The sequence below is a fragment of the Danio rerio genome, chromosome 2, assembly GCF_052040795.2.
Source record: "Danio rerio strain M-AB ecotype USA chromosome 2, GRCz13ab, whole genome shotgun sequence".
Lineage (NCBI taxonomy): Eukaryota > Metazoa > Chordata > Actinopteri > Cypriniformes > Danionidae > Danio > Danio rerio.
In genome coordinates this window covers 18,145,873-18,165,031 of record NC_141022.1, presented here as the reverse complement: position 1 = coordinate 18,165,031, position 19,159 = coordinate 18,145,873, and the positions used below count along the sequence as shown (strand labels likewise).

At 34.7% G+C, this 19,159-nt stretch overlaps 2 protein-coding genes across 3 annotated transcripts in view; both read left to right on the top strand.

Moving 5' to 3' along the window:
* LOC147846305 (uncharacterized) overlaps window positions 1–19,159 on the top strand; it is a 350,900-nt gene that overhangs the window by 13,610 nt on the left and 318,131 nt on the right. The window lies entirely within an intron of this gene.
* Window positions 1–19,159, top strand: part of col11a1b (collagen, type XI, alpha 1b) — a 181,243-nt gene that overhangs the window by 36,188 nt on the left and 125,896 nt on the right. For both annotated transcript variants that reach the window (XM_087239469.1, NM_001184954.1), the window contains 4 exon segments: window positions 7,479–7,604; window positions 14,571–14,669; window positions 15,315–15,398; window positions 18,772–19,074. In XM_087239469.1, coding sequence (XP_087095595.1) covers window positions 7,479–7,604; window positions 14,571–14,669; window positions 15,315–15,398; window positions 18,772–19,074 — 612 coding nt within the window.

The following is a 19,159-nucleotide window of genomic DNA, read 5'->3' as shown; positions in this document are numbered from 1 at the left end:
CGTCGACTTCACTCCTATTCATGAATTCTCTTGCGGTGCATTATAGCATAGCATCCGTCGGATGCGCATTTCACATTTCAAAGTGTTTTTAGCGTACTATATGGTATGGAAGTTTGCAGTTTTGGATGCTCTCTCTTATTTTGCACATGCACACTCTCTCTTATTTTGTCTGTGGCTGATTCAAAGCAGGAAACATGTCATAGCTAGAAAAACAAAATAAGTCATATATTGTGCTGCAAAAAGCAGAACTAGATTTCTCTTTATAGCTTGACAAATGACTGCAGAATAAGTGGAGGACTTCACGGTGTACATATAAAGAATAATGGAACCCCCAACTAAATGTTTTTGTCAGGGTCAGTAAACAGAAAAAACCTAAATGCAGGTGAAGACAATGATTTATTGTAGAAGGCAAAAATTCTAACAGATCAGTTCATAAGCCAGAATGCAAAATTTAAAACAAAAATCTTCTAAAGGCAATGTCTCAGTCTCAGGGGAAAAATACACAAAAACCTCAGTTCGACAAATGGAAAAAAAAATGCTCTTCAGCAGGCAGTCCTCTCAGCCTTATCAAGAAAGAACAAAAACTATTATAGTCCAAAAAAATGAACAACAAAAAATGACAAAAAAAAAAAAAAAAACACTTGCAGACTTTGCTGAAGGGGAAGAGAATGACTGGAAAAAACCAGGAACAAAAAATAGACTGGCCAGTAGAAACAGAGGCAGGTGTAATTGTCAGAACCACGCCAGTGTCCAGGACATCAAAAACTCAGGCAGCACAAGAGCAAAAACTTCGGGCAAGCCAGGGACTACACAGAAAGGCTGGGAAGGTAGGGAGAGAGTCCTGGAGTCAAACAGAAAAAGGTTAACTAAAAACATTAAGTTTACCTATAGTTGATATTGCAGGGTCAGAAGCAAACAACAATCTATCACTGAACAGTAGAAACCAAGAGAATAAATAGGGGAGCTAATGAGGAAAAAAAATAAGCAAAGACAGGTGAAGCAAATCAACTAAAATTATGAGAACGAGGGGGTGGAGAGAAGCAATCAGGAGCATAAACAAAGGAACATGTGGCTAATACAAACAGAACAGATAAAACCAGCCGATCAGCCAAGAGTCCTGACAGTTTTACATTTCATTAGGTTTATCTGTGTTCACTGTCAATTAAGACAACATTAGCTTCTGTTATTTTTAATTGTAGATCTAGCTTGGTTTTAGCTTTTATTACCGTAGTTTCATCTTCTAATTATTTTTTCGAATTATTATTGATTTTTCTATCTTAAGAGAATATGGCATCCAAATTATTCAGTCAAGCTGTGAGACCGCACAGTTAGGCGTTCATGTTGGTTTGCAGTGTCGATGTTATCCGTGGTACACTGTGAAAATACTGGGTTGCATGCATTTTATTTATGTTGTCCCAACACAAATCGATTAAGGTAACTCGGTTGTTTTTACAAATTTAGGTAGATTTAACATAAAACAATTGTTATCTCTAAAAAACCTTACGATTTATTGTTTTAACTCATTTTAAATAAGTAGTTTGAACTAGCAGCAAAAGTATACCAACTTCTACGAGTCTTTATTGAAATGAAATGTGATGATAAAAGCATATTCAGTTTGCATATTAAGAGGTGCTATTCTTGAACACTATTTGGCTATCGTGTTCACAGATTCAACAGTATATATAACTGTGATTGGCTGTAATGATCACAAGTTTACAAGAGCACTTACATGGAAACTGGAGCATTTGAAAACCGTGTCGATCAGTTGATTTATCAGCGGATTTTAACCCTGCCATGCATGACTTTCAAATGCCCCTTTGCATGAATTTTCTGTCCATTTAAAGTAGATTTGTGTGTTGCTATTTTTTTATTTTTTTAAAGTACTCTTTAAATATAAAAATGGCAACACGGTGGCTCAGTGGTTAGCACTGTCGACTCACAGCAAGAACATCCCTAATTTGAGTTCCGGCTGGGTAAGTTGGCATTTCTGTGTGAAGTTTGCATGTTCTTGTCATGTGGGTTTCCTCCGGGTTCTCCAGTTTCTCCCACAGACAAAGATATGCGGTATAGGTGAATTGAATGAGCTATATTGCCTGTAGTGTATGAGTGTGTATGGGTGTTTCCCAGTACTGGGTTGCAGCTGGAAGGGCATCCGCTTTGTAAAACATATGCTGGATAAGTTGGCAGTTCATTCCGCTGTGGAAACCCCTGATGAATAAAGGGACTAAGCCGAAGCTTACTGCCCTATTTCTCCCTTGCTTTGCCCTTTTATGCGACTCCCCACCATTTTCCACGCCCATTTAAGTTGAATTTATTTTATTGTAAAGTAGACTTGAACTAAAAGAAGGGGGTTCACGACCTTTTAAAATCTTTTAATGCACAGCAAGCCGTTAGTTATTGCTTGCATATGTTTGAGTAATAGCTAAAAGCATCAAATTAAATGAACATGCAAAAGGCGAACTTCTAGCTTTACATAGGTGCAGAGCATGATACACAGGAGCTCTTTGTTTCACTAAGCAAAATCACACCTTAATCTTTTTATTTCATTGCAAGAAAGCAGCTTTGACATTTTGCTTTTCTGGAGGAAAGTCATACGAGTGATGTAAAGAGGAGGGTGGATGATGACAGAATTTCTGCTGTGATTTCTGTCATTTCATCGCCCGTAATAGCCATGCAACTTCATTTTCAGCTAAGTTACATTTATAACGCATTTGGCTCCTGCACACGTGCTAGCTCCTAACGGTGAGAGATGTTTGTTGTACCGAGGGATGTCAGAACTCTCCAGTGTGTACAAGGATTTATTGGTCATGCTCGCAGGAAGCATCATTTTGGTACCATAAAATGTCTTCCAGCGCCTTAAGCTCCTACAGATGTAGACCCTGTAATTTAATGTCGTCTGCATGTTAGCGTTCTCCTCCCCAGGCCACCCCGCTCGACTTGCCTTTACACGCCAATCAAAACCAAGAAAAATCTTTGTGCTTAGTTACCACTGCCCCTCTTCCGACTTATTTACCTATTATACAATGCATTATGTCTGGCTTTGGCCAAGTTTGTGTGGGTCAGCTGAGGTAGTTTTACATTTTAGAAAATTCCTGGGGTTCAGCTTGCGCACGGGGCCGCTTGGCCTTTGTGTCAAGGTAGGAGAAGGGATCTTATTTCCTTTCCTGAAATGTTCATCAAAAACAGACGGCCGCAGATATTTTAAATCCACACAGGCGCTGCTTATTTTTCTTGCCATTCCTCAGTCATTAACAGAGGACTCCTCTGTGAAATGTGACTCGTATCATGTCGGAGCATGATATTGCTTTTTGAATGGGATGCAGACTGGTGACCAGTCCGAGGTGTGCTCACACAGTGCTGAACCGAGCACTTTGGTTCGTCCTTGTTTTTTCAGCTGAGCTCTGTGTCATCCTTCTTCCTGTCTGTGAGCCAGTTCTGAGAAGCTAGGAAACAAGCTCAGGACAGAATGAAGGGCTAATGCTCAATGCCCCGCGGCTACTTGAGATGTTATCAGACGTACTGGTCTCTGTGGCACAAGGACACATGCTTCTTTGATTTAGCATAAAACAAAGAGGTGGATTCTCTCTGGCAAGCAGCTGTTTCTTTCTGTCTGTCTGTCTTACCGTGTGTCTGTCTGTCTGTCAGGTTGTCACAATATTACAGTTTTGATGATAGTAAGGATATTTTAAAAAGTGTTTGATTTAAATGCAGTATACTCTCATACTGTGAAATCTGTTAAAGCTCAAACTTTTTCAAATGTAGTCTCTGTAGTCTAGGCTTTTATTTTTAGCAATTTGCCTGTCTGTTGGTATACTGTCGGTCTCTCTCTGTTTATCTATCTATCTATCTATCTATCTATCTATCTATCTATCTATCTATCTATCTATCTATCTATCTATCTATCTATCTATCTATCTATCTATCTGTCTATCTGTCTGTCTGTCTGTCTGTCTGTCTGTCTGTCTGTCTGTCTGTCTGTCTGTCTGTCTGTCTGTCTGTCTGTCTGTCTGTCTGTCTGTCTGTCTGTCTGTCTGTCTATCTATCTCTCTGTCTGTCTGTCTGTCTGTCTGTCTGTCTGTCTGTCTGTCTGTCTGTCTGTCTGTCTGTCTGTCTACAGACTATACCAAGTGAAATTATGGGAGTTTTTTAGGAAGCAATAAAAACAGGATGGTTGCGGGAGACTGGTCTGAAATACAGGATACTTCCATGAAAAACGGAAGTGTTGGCAGGTATTGCGTACCAGTTTAATAATTATTTGATCTGCTATAGTTAGAAATCAGACTGTTATAAGCTTCTAAGTGTACGGGCTTATTATGCAGTTCTGTCGCCATTTTGTGGATAGAAAGCGTCAACCGTCTTACACTATGGCCGTCAACGAAATGGTAAATATTTTAAAATAGGCACTATTCTTGCAAATAAACTGCATAGTTGCAGTCTAAATACTTACATTCTCAAATAAAAAAGCCTCAAAAGTACATTTTGTTGTCCAACAACAGTAATTTTTGTCAAACTGCAGATTCTGCTTGTTGCTAGCTGTATGTGGGCAGAGGAATACACAAAGGGTAAAGAGGCTGTACGGGTGCAGATATTAAATATATTACGGCTATCAGTCAATCAAATACGAGAACCAGACAGAACTGTTGTGTGTACATATACCAATGACTGTAAAGTCGAGCTTCCAATCAAACGCTTTATGTAAAATCAACTACGCCCCCCGAACTTCTCAGCATGCGTTTGCTGTCATATCAACACAAATGGATGTAATAACGTTAACAAATATGAGAGTTTTATATATTCAATCGCGCCAGCTCCAGGCCGCAACACATAACTTACTCGCGGCGTCGCGGGCTGATTCCGGCTCGCATGCGGCAGCGCCTGCTCGCTCGGCCGCCGCATCTGGCTTGATTGACTCGGGCTGGAATTGGGTAGTGAGTCCAGGCATCCGGAGTAGGTCCAGCAGAGGTAACATTAGTCAGTCTGAGCTCTAAGAGATAAGTCTCCGGCAGGCGAGAATCTAGCCGGAACTGTGTTTTGCTATCTGGGTGGCTAGGCGTGTATCAGCAAACTAATAAAGCCCGAAAAAAGCCCTGAACTTAGCGAATAAACAGTGTTCCACCAGGATCATGTATGTCAGAAACTATAGTTTACTGCTGAACTCATTTTGTCATGGTAAAATAACACAGAAATCGAATAATAACATTTCAGTCTACTTCAGTCTCCTGCCGAAGCTCAGACGCCGCGCTTTGAGAAACTGTCAATCACAGCTGTCAATCACGATGACACGCCCAGCATTAAATTACTGCTAAAAACAAACTGTTTACAAAAATGAAGATCTGCACCTATTTCAGCACAATAACCAGTGCCTTAATCGACCAGAACTATCTTTTGGGACATTTTATTGCAAGTGTAATATTTTTTTTTATTTGGGCTCAAGTCTCCTTCATTAACACGGAGGAGGCGGGCTTTATGACTTGTACTGCAGCCAGCCCCCAGGGGGCGATCTAACGGCCGAAACCTTCACTCAAACGTAGGCTTGCGGCACACTTGACATATACATGTATGTGTATATATATATATATATATATATATATATATATATATATATATATATATATATATATATATATATATATATATATATTTGTCTAAGTCTGTCTTTCTGTCTGTGTATATCTATTTCTCTGTCTATATTTGTCTCTCTGTCAGCCTATATCTGTCTGTCTATATATATATCTGTCTTTATCTCTTTGTCCATGTCTGTCTCTCTGCCTTCCTATATCTATTTGTCTGTCTGTATCTATCTGTCTGTCTGTCTGTCCATATCTATTTGTCTATGTCTGCCTGCTTGTATCTATTTGTCTGTCTGTCTATATATATTTGTCTATATCTGTATTTATGTATGTCTGTCTGTATCTATTTTTCTGTCTGTCTATCTGTTTGTATGTCTGTCTGTGTTTCTGTCTGTCTATATCTATTTGTCTATGTCTGTCTCTTTGCCTGCCTTTATCTATTTGTGTGACTGTCTGTCTGTCTGTCTGTCTATATATATATTTGTGTATATCTGTCTGCATGTCTGTCTGTATGTCTGTCTGTATGTGTATATCTGTCTGTCCATTTCTTTGTCTGTCTGTCTGTCTGTCTGTCTATATATATTTGTCCATGTCTGCATTTATGTATGTCTGTTTGTATCTATTTTTCCGCTTGTATGTCTGTCTTTTTGTATGTGTCTGTGTTTCTGTCGGTCTATATCCATTTGTCCATGTCTGTCCCTTAGCCTGCCTATATCTATTTGTCTGACTGTCTGTCTATATATATTTGTCTATGTCTGTCTGTCTGTCTGTCTGTCTGTCTGTCTGTCTGTCTGTCTGTCTGTCTGTCTGTCTGTCTGCTGTCTGTCTGTCTGTGCATATCTATTTGTCTGTCTATTTCTTTGTCTGTCTGTGTATATCTATTTGTCATTGTCTGTCTGTCTGCCAGCATGTCTGTCTGTCTGTGTATATCTATGTCTTTGACTGCCTGCCTGTCTGACTGTGTCTGTTTGTTTGTCTCTATATTTTTTCTAGATTTCTTTCTTTTTTTCTCTCTATGTCTGTTTCTGTCTGTCTCTATCTGTGTGACTCTCTCTACCCACATGAACATTAGTTTTACTTTAGTATGGTTCAAAACCCCTAAATTATAAATTCATTCATTAATTTTCTTTTTGGCTTCGTCCCTTTATTAATCCAGGGTTCGTATTAACCGCCAACTTATCAAGCACATGTTTTATGCAGTGGATGCTCTTCCAGCTGCAACCCATCACTGCAAAACATCCATACACATTCAATCACACACATAAACTACGGACAATTTAGTCTACCCAATTTACCTGTACCACATGTTTCGGACATTTTTTGGGGAGAACCGGAGCACCCGGAGAAAACCCTCGCAAATACGGGGAGAACATGCAACCTCTACACTGAATCGCCAAGTGACCCAGCTGAGGCTTGAACCAGTGACCTTCTTGCTGTGAGGCGAAAGTGCTGCCAATGCGCCCCTATTTTAAAAATTTATTTAGTTTATTTTAATGTGAGTTTATCTCTCTGTCTGGGTATATCTTTATTTATCTGTCTACATCTTTATCTATTTGTCTATGTCTGTCTGCCTCAGTCTATATATCTGTCTGTGTGGTTATATATATCTTTCTTTCTGTCTGTCTGTCTGTCTGCCCACCTGTCTGTCTGTCTGTCTGTCTGAATATACCTTTCCCTATCTGTGTGCCTATATCTCTGTCTGTCTGTCTGTCTGAATATACCTTTCTCTGTCTTCTACCTATATCTCTGTCTGCCTGTCAGTCTATATCTCTGTGGGTTTGTCTAGTTAGTAAAAGAGATAAACACATTCAATATCCCTTTGGTAAACTAGAAATGACACAAATCTTACAGTACGTATGTCCAAATATCCAGAATGATTCTGATAAATGTTTCTATGATGTCATTCAGGGGGACATCCAGCAACTTCTTCTGGTGGCGGATCCTCGTGCAGCCTACGACTACTGTGAACACTACAGCCCTGACTGTGAAACCCCTCACCAGGACACTCCACAGGCCCAGGAACCCGAGGAAGAGGTCAGTGTGTGTGTCTGGAGCTCCCCCAGACCAGTGTGTGCGATGATGTATTGATGGATTATATATGGTCTACACCCACAGCTTCTGTCGGGGGGCTTTCTTAGGCCTGGTTTCAAAAACACTGCCAGATTTCTGAATTATTATTCACAGGGGATGTGCACTAGTTTGGTCAACTAGTGAAAACATTGTTTGAACTCATCAGATTGAGTTTCATTCTTTGGTGCATTTCCCTCTTTTTTTAAATGTCTTTATGCAGCTGTGAAGAAAGAGAGAGCCCAGCTGAATTTTTTTCAGTTTATTGTTTTATTTTTTAAGTAAAATCTTTTTTGTTTTATTATCCAAATTACTGATAACATTGTAAGGCATTTAGAGCTTTTTTCATACATTTTTTTTTAGATGTTTATGTATTTATTTTTAGACATTACAATACCAGTCAGGGTTCCCACACTTCTTGAAAGTATTTAAAAGTACTTGCATTTCTTTTGACTATTTGTTTGGTTTAGATACTGGGCATACACATCTAGTTTCCCTATTTATAATTATTTAAGTACACTAAATGTAAATCCTACGGTTTCTCTTAAAGAAACTTAGGAAAATGATCATGTGCTCTATAGAGCTCATTCAACTAATGCAAAATTAGCTCTTTTTTTCCTGATAGAAGTGATGCCTGTCATCGCTGTAAGCAGTCTCTAACCATATCCATATGTTCTGGAGTTGCCCTCATTTGACAAATTTTTGGTCATGTTTTTTTGATACACTTAATAAATCTAATAACATAAATTTTGCCCCTAACCCCTTCACAGCTCTTTTTTTGATATTTCAGAGAGAGTTGACTTGACTGTTGTATCTTGCCAGGTTATTGTTTTTTCTACTCTTTTAGCTAGACATGCCCTTCTTATTAAATGGAAACTGGTACTTCTCCCATTACATGACATGTGGATCAGAGAAATCTTTAGTTGCATAAAACTTGAAAAAGTTAAAATGCTTACTTGCAGTCTCTCTCAAAGAACTGGAACCCTGTTTTAGATTATATCAAAGGCTTATCCTCTTCAGTTTAAATCAGCTCTAATACACAGTAAATAACTGGAAAGAGGAAATATTGACTCCTTAACGCAAACTTTTATTTTCCTTTTTTTTAATATTTTATTGAAAAATTGCTTAACTATCATTACTATTTTTTATTTTAAATTTTTTTTATTTTGAATTTTTATTTAATTTAGTTTTTTTTTAATTAAAAAAAAAATTCTCAGATGATATTTTTGTTTTGAATTCATAAATGTTATTTATTTCATTTTGAGGGGATAGTGGAAAGATAAGAAAACTAAGACAGTCTGTAATTTTCCCTATGTTGTATTGTATAATACTATGTACGGTCTTGTTAAACACAATAAAATAAAATAAAATAAAATAAAATAAAATAAAATAAAATAAAATAATAAAAATAAATAAAAAAAAATAAAAAAATAATAAAATAAAAAAAAATAAAAAAAAATAATAAAATAAAATAAAATAAAAAAATAAAAAATAAAAAAAATAAAAAAATAAAAAAAAATAATAAAATTAAATAAAATAAAATAAAAAAATATTAAAAAATAATATAGATTAAAAAAATAATTAAATTAAATTAAATTAAATTAAATTAAATTAAATTAAATTAAATTAAATTGAAAATGTGGATTCAAGGCCTGGCACGTGCTTAAAAAACAAACAAAGCACCTTGAACGTGCTTGAATTAAATTTGAAATTAAATTTGTTTCTGGTTTATTTCAACAATTGTTCTCAACTGTCAAAAACACAACGAAAAAAAAAAAAACTGAAACATTCTTAAATTAAAAATCCTACATATAAAGCTTACCAACGCTTACCAATAACACATTTTATCAATATTTCAGATACCACAATTGAAGAGTATTGAATTCAGCAAATTTAATAAAAAAAAAGACTTTTTAAAACTTTTTGGAAATCACATTGACATTTTTAAAGGGGTGGTCCACTACAATATTATATTTTAAACTTTAGTTGATGTGTAATGTAGCTGTATAAACATAAACAACATTTCTAAATGTAATGTGCTCAAAGGTCAATGCAAAGGGAGACTGTCTTTTACAGTTAGCTTAGCAAAGCCTATAGCGAATTAAGTTGGGGATTGCAAAAAATACATCCCAGTTAATGAAATCCCAAACGCATCTGGTTACACGCATTCACCATGCGCATACACCCTGCACAGCAAAGGGGAGTGGCCAGAGGTGCTGTAATGTTATAGCAAAGAAAGCTAAACTGTCATCTATATGCTGCTAATTCCACAGAGCTTCTTCTGTTTCTGGATTTGGGCTTCTAAAGGACAAGACACAAAGAGAGAAGTGTATACAATTTAAATTTAATTATGTTTCACAGAATTACAAGAAATATATAGGTACTATTTGACAAAGCACAGCTTCTGGAATCTCTCCCAGTTCAGTTCAGGCTCAAACGGATATGGCTATCAGTTAATCTGACTGACAGTATTTACACAGTATAGGCACAGCGCATGCTATTAGAAGCGTTTGGCTTTTCCTGGTGATGTAGAGCTTATCCTCGAATCACAGCGCATTATGTAAGCTGACCAATCAGAGCCTCTTGTCATATTTCCAAGTTCCTTGGAACTTGAAAATATGACAGTCGTTTTCCTGGTAGCTGAGAAGCTGTATATAATCAAAGTAATATATATGATTTTTTTTTTTTTACAAATGAAGCTTGAGGACGCATTGCTTTCCATCTAATAAACACAACCTAGCCTTAAAAAGGACACTCTGGACCACCTCTTTAAAATAAATATTAAGTATAGGTGAAATTTTAAGTAGTTAAGACTTCCATGGCAACACATATGATGTAGCTTAATTTAAATTTAATGATGAAAGTGTAAAACTTTTAATGTAAGTGTGGGAACCATGACCTGTGTTTTAACTTTAAAAGAGTTACAAAATCAGAAATTGATGGAACAATTTAGATTATTTAGATTTAGATAATTTAGAATTTTTTTGCCACCGCACATGAAGGCATTTGTTTGTTCTGACCAATTGTCAATTTCTGGCAAAAAAATAATCTTTATATCAATAATTTTATTCAAAATGAACATTTTCAACACTAACATTTTGCCCAAACCCAAACTTAGAATTTTCAGATAATATACATAATGTAATCATAATTTCACATTCACCAGAGTTACATTTCACATATTTGTCAAGGTAACATTGACATTTGTTTTTGTCTAAAAGTACTCAACTTGAATTGGATTTGACATGCCTATCCCTGCAGCTCTGTACAAACTGCCCTTTATTTACTCAGTCCACAAGTTTGATTTTGAGAAATTAAACTCTCTTGCTAATCCCAAATTGAAACAGTGCGGTTTGCCTGGTTTTTGATATTTCGCTTTTTTTCAGTGCGTCAATATTTTTCCAATAATATTTCTCAGCATAGCCAATGAGCTCACGGTGGAAACTATTTTTCCCCCTGCCACAGAGTCTGAGCCCACTTTTTGACCGGCGTGGAAATTTATTTTTTCTTTAATGACTCCTGAATGCTTGGTGGGAAAACCTGGTTTCTCCCTCCACAGCAAGCTCTGGAATACCTGGAAAAGTGAAGTTATGTCTCTCAGCTGTTAAAGAACTCTTGATTGTAACGTGATGATAAATCACTGAAACTGCTGCTTGGGGTATTAAGAAGCTGCGCCACAACAGGGGATGGAAAATGTAGCTTCATCTGTCCTGGAGGACGCTGGAGAAAAACCAGTGGACAAATTAGCAGATTAATACGGAGAGTGGTTAAAAACAAATTACATAACGTCACAGTCAGCTTTTTAAAGCAGTTAACAGATAGCTTTGTGATAGGTGTTAACTTGCTATTGCTAAAACTCACATCTATTTTGTGATAAGGACCAGTTTTGAATGGAGGCCCATTCTTTTCCCATGCAAGAAGCTCCTGTGTGCCTTACCAAATGCTTTAATACACGTGTGGGAAACAGGGACACGCTTTTAATGGCCCAGGACGATATTTATGCCTTTCATCCAGCTCGCTGGCTACAGCCATGGCAGACTCCAAGCCTGGCAAGACCCCTTAATGCTGTAAACTGACTCGCAGCTGGATATTTCTTCCTTTTCGCTTCTCTTCTGCAGCCAGTGGAACGCAGCCAGTCCACCAGGCCTCAGTTCTTTTTTTTTTCTGTTATTTTTATTAGCTCAGCTGATGTGCTGGGACTTCAGCTCAACACTTTTTTTGATGGACAAAGGCACATCACAAATGCTTGTTAACTTAATCTGCCATACCTCACCTTATGATCGTGCGCCTTATTAGCATCGGACAGGGAAACGAGCGCAGAATTGTAAGCGTATGTTTATGATTGCTTGTTTATGAATGGCATTTTGTTATTGGAAAGGCTTTAACAATAGCTCTTTGTTGGATTGCTAAATTGACTGCCATTTAAGTGCGTTAACAACTTTCAAAAACCTGGCTCCGGGGTGTTACATTTAATAAGTGCACTTTATGAGAAGCAGAATCAACCAGTAAATTATTTATAAATTGCAAAATGCCATCTGTGGCATGCAGTGTGAATAACATACCATCTAGATGAATAAAAGGCATAAATGCTGCACTCATGTCATTTAAAAGTTATTTTTATTAGAAAAGTGAAAACTTGTAGATATTAAATTAATAGTTTAGACTATGATTGGATTAAATAATTTAAATTTAGCAAAGCTATAAACACATTCCTGTTACTACTCATTAGCAAGTATACATGTGGCAAATATTTAAGTCTTTGGCAGTTAATGATAGTGTAATGAATTATATTTCATTCTCTGTGTTTTGATTTTACTTATTTATTTATTTATTTAGGCGGTTCATACCTCTAAAATAGAGACTAAGCCAAAGAAAATGAATTAAAGAATAAATGGATGAATTAATTTATTTTAATGAATTTATTGTTATTTTTATTTTCATTGTTCTTCAATGAATATTGAACAATTATCTACTAAAATATTAATATCAGTAATTACATGCGACTTATAGCGTATTAGCAGGTTGCATTATTTATTAATTAATTCATTTATTCTATTTACTTTTAATGCATTACTATATACCTAAAATGTCTTGTGAAACCTCAAATTAATCTAAGCCATTTGAAATGACTAGTTTGGTTTTAATGCTGTAGATGGGCGAGATCAAAGAAATGAACGTTTTTTTGAGCAACAAATTGAGCTAAAAAGGCTTTTGTAGTTGATCAGCAATCAACAGCATACTCGCATGCAGTGTTGGAAAAGTTACTTTTGAAAGTAATTACATTACTTACATTACTTAGTTACTTGTTATAAAAAGTAATGCATTTTATTACTTTTGAGTTACTTTTGTGTTACTTCTTACCTGACTGAGGTTTGATCTCTTTCAGAACTTGCTGGTGTTTTTTTCACCTTCTTATATGACCCATAGCTTATTTTTCTTTAAAAAATGTAAATAAAATTATATTTTGAGAATTTTCTGAGCCCAGAGTTGTATAAACAGATTAATGATAGCATTTTAAGTAATGTGTTTGCTACTTTTGAATGGTGTGTTATAAGTTAACTAAATTAAATATCCATTAAGATAAATACTGCAATAAAACCTAAGAGTACTAAAATGAAATAATTTATTAAGGCAAAAACAGATTTTAAACCTTAAAAGTGTTTAATAACAAAATGAACAGTAAGGCGATAAAAAAAAAAATCCTCATATCACCCTATTGTCTGCATACTAGTGGGCGCAGCCATTTAAATCTTTTTGGCATTAGACTTCCGGTCTTATTTACTTCCATTCATTTTTACACATTAAAAACAGCTCATAACACTGCTTAATGTTGCAAACTAATGTTTTCCTATTATATTATTCTGCTTTGTCTATATCTTCATAAACACTTGTTTGCAGAGCAAGTAGTTTGACTTTGTTTTCTGCCGTTTATTATTCCTAGTCATTTCTCCCATTGAAGTTCTAAAACAATCGCAAAAACTGTCACACTTCCGCATTGAAAATTAAGGTAAATAGACTGCTTCGCGTGGCCTTAACAAATGTGTAAATCGTTTTCCAAAAGAAAAAAAAATCTTACCATATTACAAAATGTACTGTCTTTTACAGTAGCGTTAGAGAGTGGCTGCATCTCCTCAACAATAAAAGCAATAACTTTTTTTTTGTTTAGTCGAATTAACTGAGTTGTCGTGAAACGGTTTGCATCTTCAGTAAGTACTCTGACTCGAAATAAACCCATATCAGTTAGTAGAACAGTTATTTAGTTAGTGGATTCAATTAGTAGAACAGTACACTGACTCATCTGCAGTGAAAGGTCATTTTTATTCTGCAGTTTCTTTTGTAAAAGCCAGTTAAGCAAGGTAAAAAGTAACTCAAATAATATTACTTATTCTTTAAAGTAGTGAGTTAGATTACTTTGAAAAAGTAATATTATTATGTATTGAGAATTACTTATATCGTTACCCCTAACACTGCTTACATGTATTTTGAATTATGAAAATTTTTACTAACTTGTGTGTTGTGTCATATGCCATGAATGTATTTTCCATTTAATAAACAGTGACCTCAAAACAGTATTTAAAACATATAAATCGCTTAAAAAATGTGTAATTATTCAGCACTGTTGCAGTAATACAAAATATCAAATGGCTGGGTGTTTATTTTTTTTTACAACATTAACATTTAATATAATGCAAAATTACACAAACAATTCTAAATGTGTAGGGTTAAAAGGGATAAAATAATAGATATTTTGTTGAAAATGCTGGCCACGACAAAAAAATAACCCTTGCTATATTGTCTGTGGAAATTTACACATTTTTTTTTTGCATATAAAGTATGCAGAAAGTGTTCAAATATGTTTTGAGGGCTCAATAATGGTGAACAGCGACTTGGATTCAAGTCTTTCTTTCTAACATGCATTCATCTCTCTCTCAGTACAATCCCGAATACTCAGATGCATATGGGTTCTATGAATACACAGATGAAGTGACTGCCACTGAAAATCCCACTGACAACGTTCGTACTGACACCAAGGTAAACAGTCTGGCTCATCTGAATGGCCAAGGTGCATATCAATCACTGTGGGATTTTCTTCAGCCCGCCCATTTTCACTCTGTGTGGTCTCTGATTTACTGCTCCCTAAATCTCGTATTTCTGTTGACCTCATTTCCCTCGTCCTCCGCTGTCCTCACATGCCATCCCTTTCATTCTATTCTAATCATCACTCAAATAAAGATGCAGTTTCTATTTTTGCTAAACCTACAGTTTTTGAGAACATACATTAAGCTTAATGCTGTGCTCGGTGTTGTTGTGTTTTTGTGAAGAAGTTTCTTCCAGTTTCTTTTCTTGGCCAGTGCTGTATTAATGTCTAATGAATTTTACACTATGGCGAAAGTGATAGAATTTCTTTTATATTTGCTAGGAAACTTTGATTTCTTTCATAATAATTTAAATCATCTACTGTTATGCTGAAATTGTAAAAAATTCACCAGCCAGCTGTTGTAAACTTGACATCTTGATCCAACTTTTACTTACATTAAACGTTTATGTTTCAAATTCAGCTACAAAATGCTAAAAATAAGGGCCTACTGTAAATATTGGAACATTCATAATGTTTTTGTCAAAATCTGTCTCTTCTTTCTGATTTATATGGATCTTTTGTGTGATGTTTACTTATAGCCCAGCACTGTCGACACTGGAGACTACTATGTTGAGCAGGATTACGGCACTGAAGCTCCTTCTGTTTCCAATCCAGCCAATGAGGTAAAGATCTTCATCAGACGTGGATGAAGTATACACAAATCCACTTGAGTTTAAAGTAATATAATATTAAAAAAGAAGTACTTTATATTTTATCAGGTACTTCTTTTGAATTTAGCTTGAGTCAAAGTGCAGTAAAGTTGAGTTTTATGTATTCGAGTGGGTTACAACTAGTATGAATTAATCCAGATTCATTTCAGAGACTGCGATATTTGAATGAATCAACCTTATCAATGATTAAATGATCAAAAGATTTAATTTACAAATTAGATTGACAGTATTGTGTAACCAACATCATGCTAGGCTTCATATTCAGTATGAGCTTATTATTATAAAACAAACAAATCATATGTTAAAAAAAAGAAAGAGAAAAGCAGAGGTCTGATAAGATAAGATAGAAACCTGTGGGATGCTCTTTTTGACAACTCCATAGTCAGACTAATTGCTCAGAGGTTTGCTCTGACTAGATAATTTGATTTGTTGAGAAATTAATTGGATGAAATGCTTTGACAGGATCAGCTAAATCACTCTGAACTTTTATGATTTGCTCTGAACAAAATCATAACATTGTCTGGCTCATTTAAGTCAAGACAAGGCAAGGACATTTTATTTATATAGCATATTTAGTAAACTATGGTCATTCAAAGTGTTTTACAGAAACAGGAATAAAAGAAACAAGTGTAAGAAATAAAAACATCAAAGAATAAAAATTATTAAAATCTGAAAAAAAAAAAACAGGCTAAAATGTAAAAAACAAAAAAACAAAACAGATTTTAAGGAATGAAAATAAAGATTTAATAGTGTGATCTATTGGATGTAGCATAGCGCTCATTTAGTAAAGGCACCGCTAAATCGATGTGCTTCAAGCCTTGATTTGACTGTACCTAATGTTGGAGCATATCTAATCATTTCTGGAAGCTGATTCCAGCAGTGGGGGGCATAGTGGCTGAAAGTGGAATATTACCCTGCTTTGACAGAAATCAGAAATAGCTGGAAACTCAGTCTGAACACATTGCTAAAATCAGTGAGTTGTTTACTTTATACTCAATTTGACAAAACTCATTTAGAATAAATATCAAGGTTTGATATTGTGTGATTTCAAAAACAGAGCATTTCAATGTCTGTTAAAGCTTAATACAGTGTTTAGATTACCATTATAGCCACTAGATGGATCAACTTGAAGTTTAGCATGCACAGAATTTGTTCATAGTAGACTGACATACTAGCCATTAGTTAATTAAATTTGAGCACTCATTAAAAACAGTTAACAATGGCCAATCAGAATGTAACTCGGTGGGTATGTTAAACTTATGGGTGTAGATATTTTAATTTCTTTGCCATTTTGATTTCTTGCAGTGTGTAATTAAACGTTTGTTAACTTAATCTCTTTGTTAACTCTAATAACCTAATCATATATTTCATTGTTAAATAAACTAATTACAGACTTCCTAACTGATAAACTTTAAACTTCTAAAATGCTTGAACCCTATAATTGCTACTTGCAGCTATTTTATTATTATTATTATTATTATTATTATTATTATTATTATTATTATTATTATTATTATTTATTTTTTGTAATTTTTTTAATGAAATTATGATATTTGATATTGTATACGTATGATATTATACTTTGGGATATAGAAAATTAAGCAATAACTTGAAAAGGGTCTGGCTGCATCTGCACTGTCAGACATGCACTCTCAGAAACTACTGGCTTTTAACATCTACACCTAACCCAACCCATCCTTCACAATGTCACTTGCTCTATTGATTGCCCGAGATTGCATGTCTGGGACTGCATTTGCAAGTCTGCAGCCATACACTGTTGCAAAGTTGTCCTAAATAAAAATAATAATTAAAAACATAAAGTAAGGAAAAGTTGAATGCAGTAACAATTCAAAGACTAAATACTCCCAGTGTCGACCACTGGTTGTGTTTATTTTCCAAGTAGGAATTGATTGATTTTTAAATGTATTTGGATTAAAATTATTATTTTCCCAGGGATGGGTTGCAGCTGGAAGTGCATCCGTTGCATAAACACTCCACTCATTTTATTATTAGCTGACTGATCGTACCACAGATTGTGAAGGATTATCTGATTTTATAGTTGCACAATCAAAAAAACAACAAAAAAACATAGTGTAATGATTCTGTCACAGTCTGTTCTGAGATGTTGCATAAATAAAAAATCCAAATAAAGAACATCCAGATGTAACTGGAACAGGATGTCTTGCATTTAGCCATGGCCAAAAGTCTGCTCCAAATGATATACCTACAGGGGCTGACGTCGCCTCGTAAAGCACTCCTGGTATTCAGTTCAAGAGCTAAGCTTAAATAGTGAGAATTTTTAAATATATGTGTGCATATATCACATATGTAAAGTATGTTTTTATTTAAAAAATTGGGGGGTGGGGGGGTCTGCTGAAAAGTAGAGAGCACAAGTGCAGCATTTTGTTAGATTAGGGTGATATTTTAATAAAGTAAGTTTATGATTTCATATTGGTAATAATAACACAAAGATTTGAATTTGATCATATTGCAAGCTTTAGTTTTTAACTGGAGTGGATAAAATATAATCTAGTTCACAGATCTCATTATCAGTGTACATGTTAAAATTTTATTTTTGTAAAAGTTTGTAAAAGTTATTTAAACAATCATTAAACCAATTAGTAATAAGGAAAGTGTCAATAATGAACAGTTATTTGTATAATTATATATATTCTATTTATATATATATATTCTATTTATATATATATATATATATATATATATATATATATATATATATATATATATATATATATATTCTATATATATTCTATATATATATATATATATATATATATATATATATATATATATATATATATATATATATATATATATATATTTATATATATATATATATATATTTATATATATATTTATATATATATATATATATTCTATATATATATATATATATATATATATATATATATATATATATAGAGAATATATATACAAAGTACCCGTACATACAGACACATTGCAGCGATTATTGAAAAAAGATAACCTTGGATGACCTTAACTTGAATTAAGATTATATATGTATGTACGTATGTATGCAAGTGTATATATTGTATGTATGTATGTATATATATATATATTATTTGGAAAGCTATCCGTTAAACAGCAATTGAACAGATATTAGGCCAGTTGACACATTTGAATATAAAAATGGTCTCATTTTAAATTATTCAGCGCATCTTTTTTATTTAATTTCACTAGTGGAGCTTCATCAAAAAAGTATTAATTTAATGCTTGGGTCTACACATGTACTAACCTCCCTGTTCTCTTCATGCTCTCATCTACTGTCTGCCCTGCTGATCAGAATCCATCACCGAAAGAGGAAATAGTAGACGACTACATTACAGGCGTAGAACAAGTTGGCGTGGATGCCACCGCCGCCACCGAGGAGAGTGTGAAATATGTGGAGTCCAAAAGCACAAATGGAGGCGAAACCGAGGACTTTAAGGAATACGACCTTAACACATATGATGCAAAAGAGATAGACCCCAGCAATTATGATGATTCCTTCTATGACTACACTAATGGAGTAAAACCCACCGGATCAACCTATGAGGACGAGATTGGACCTGGACGACCTGCGGAAACTGAGGTCACTGAGAGCAATGTGAGTTCACTTCTCTATATATCTCTATGGCCTTGTGTACATCTGTATTAGGATGCATTTTGGTCTATTGCATAACAAGTAGACA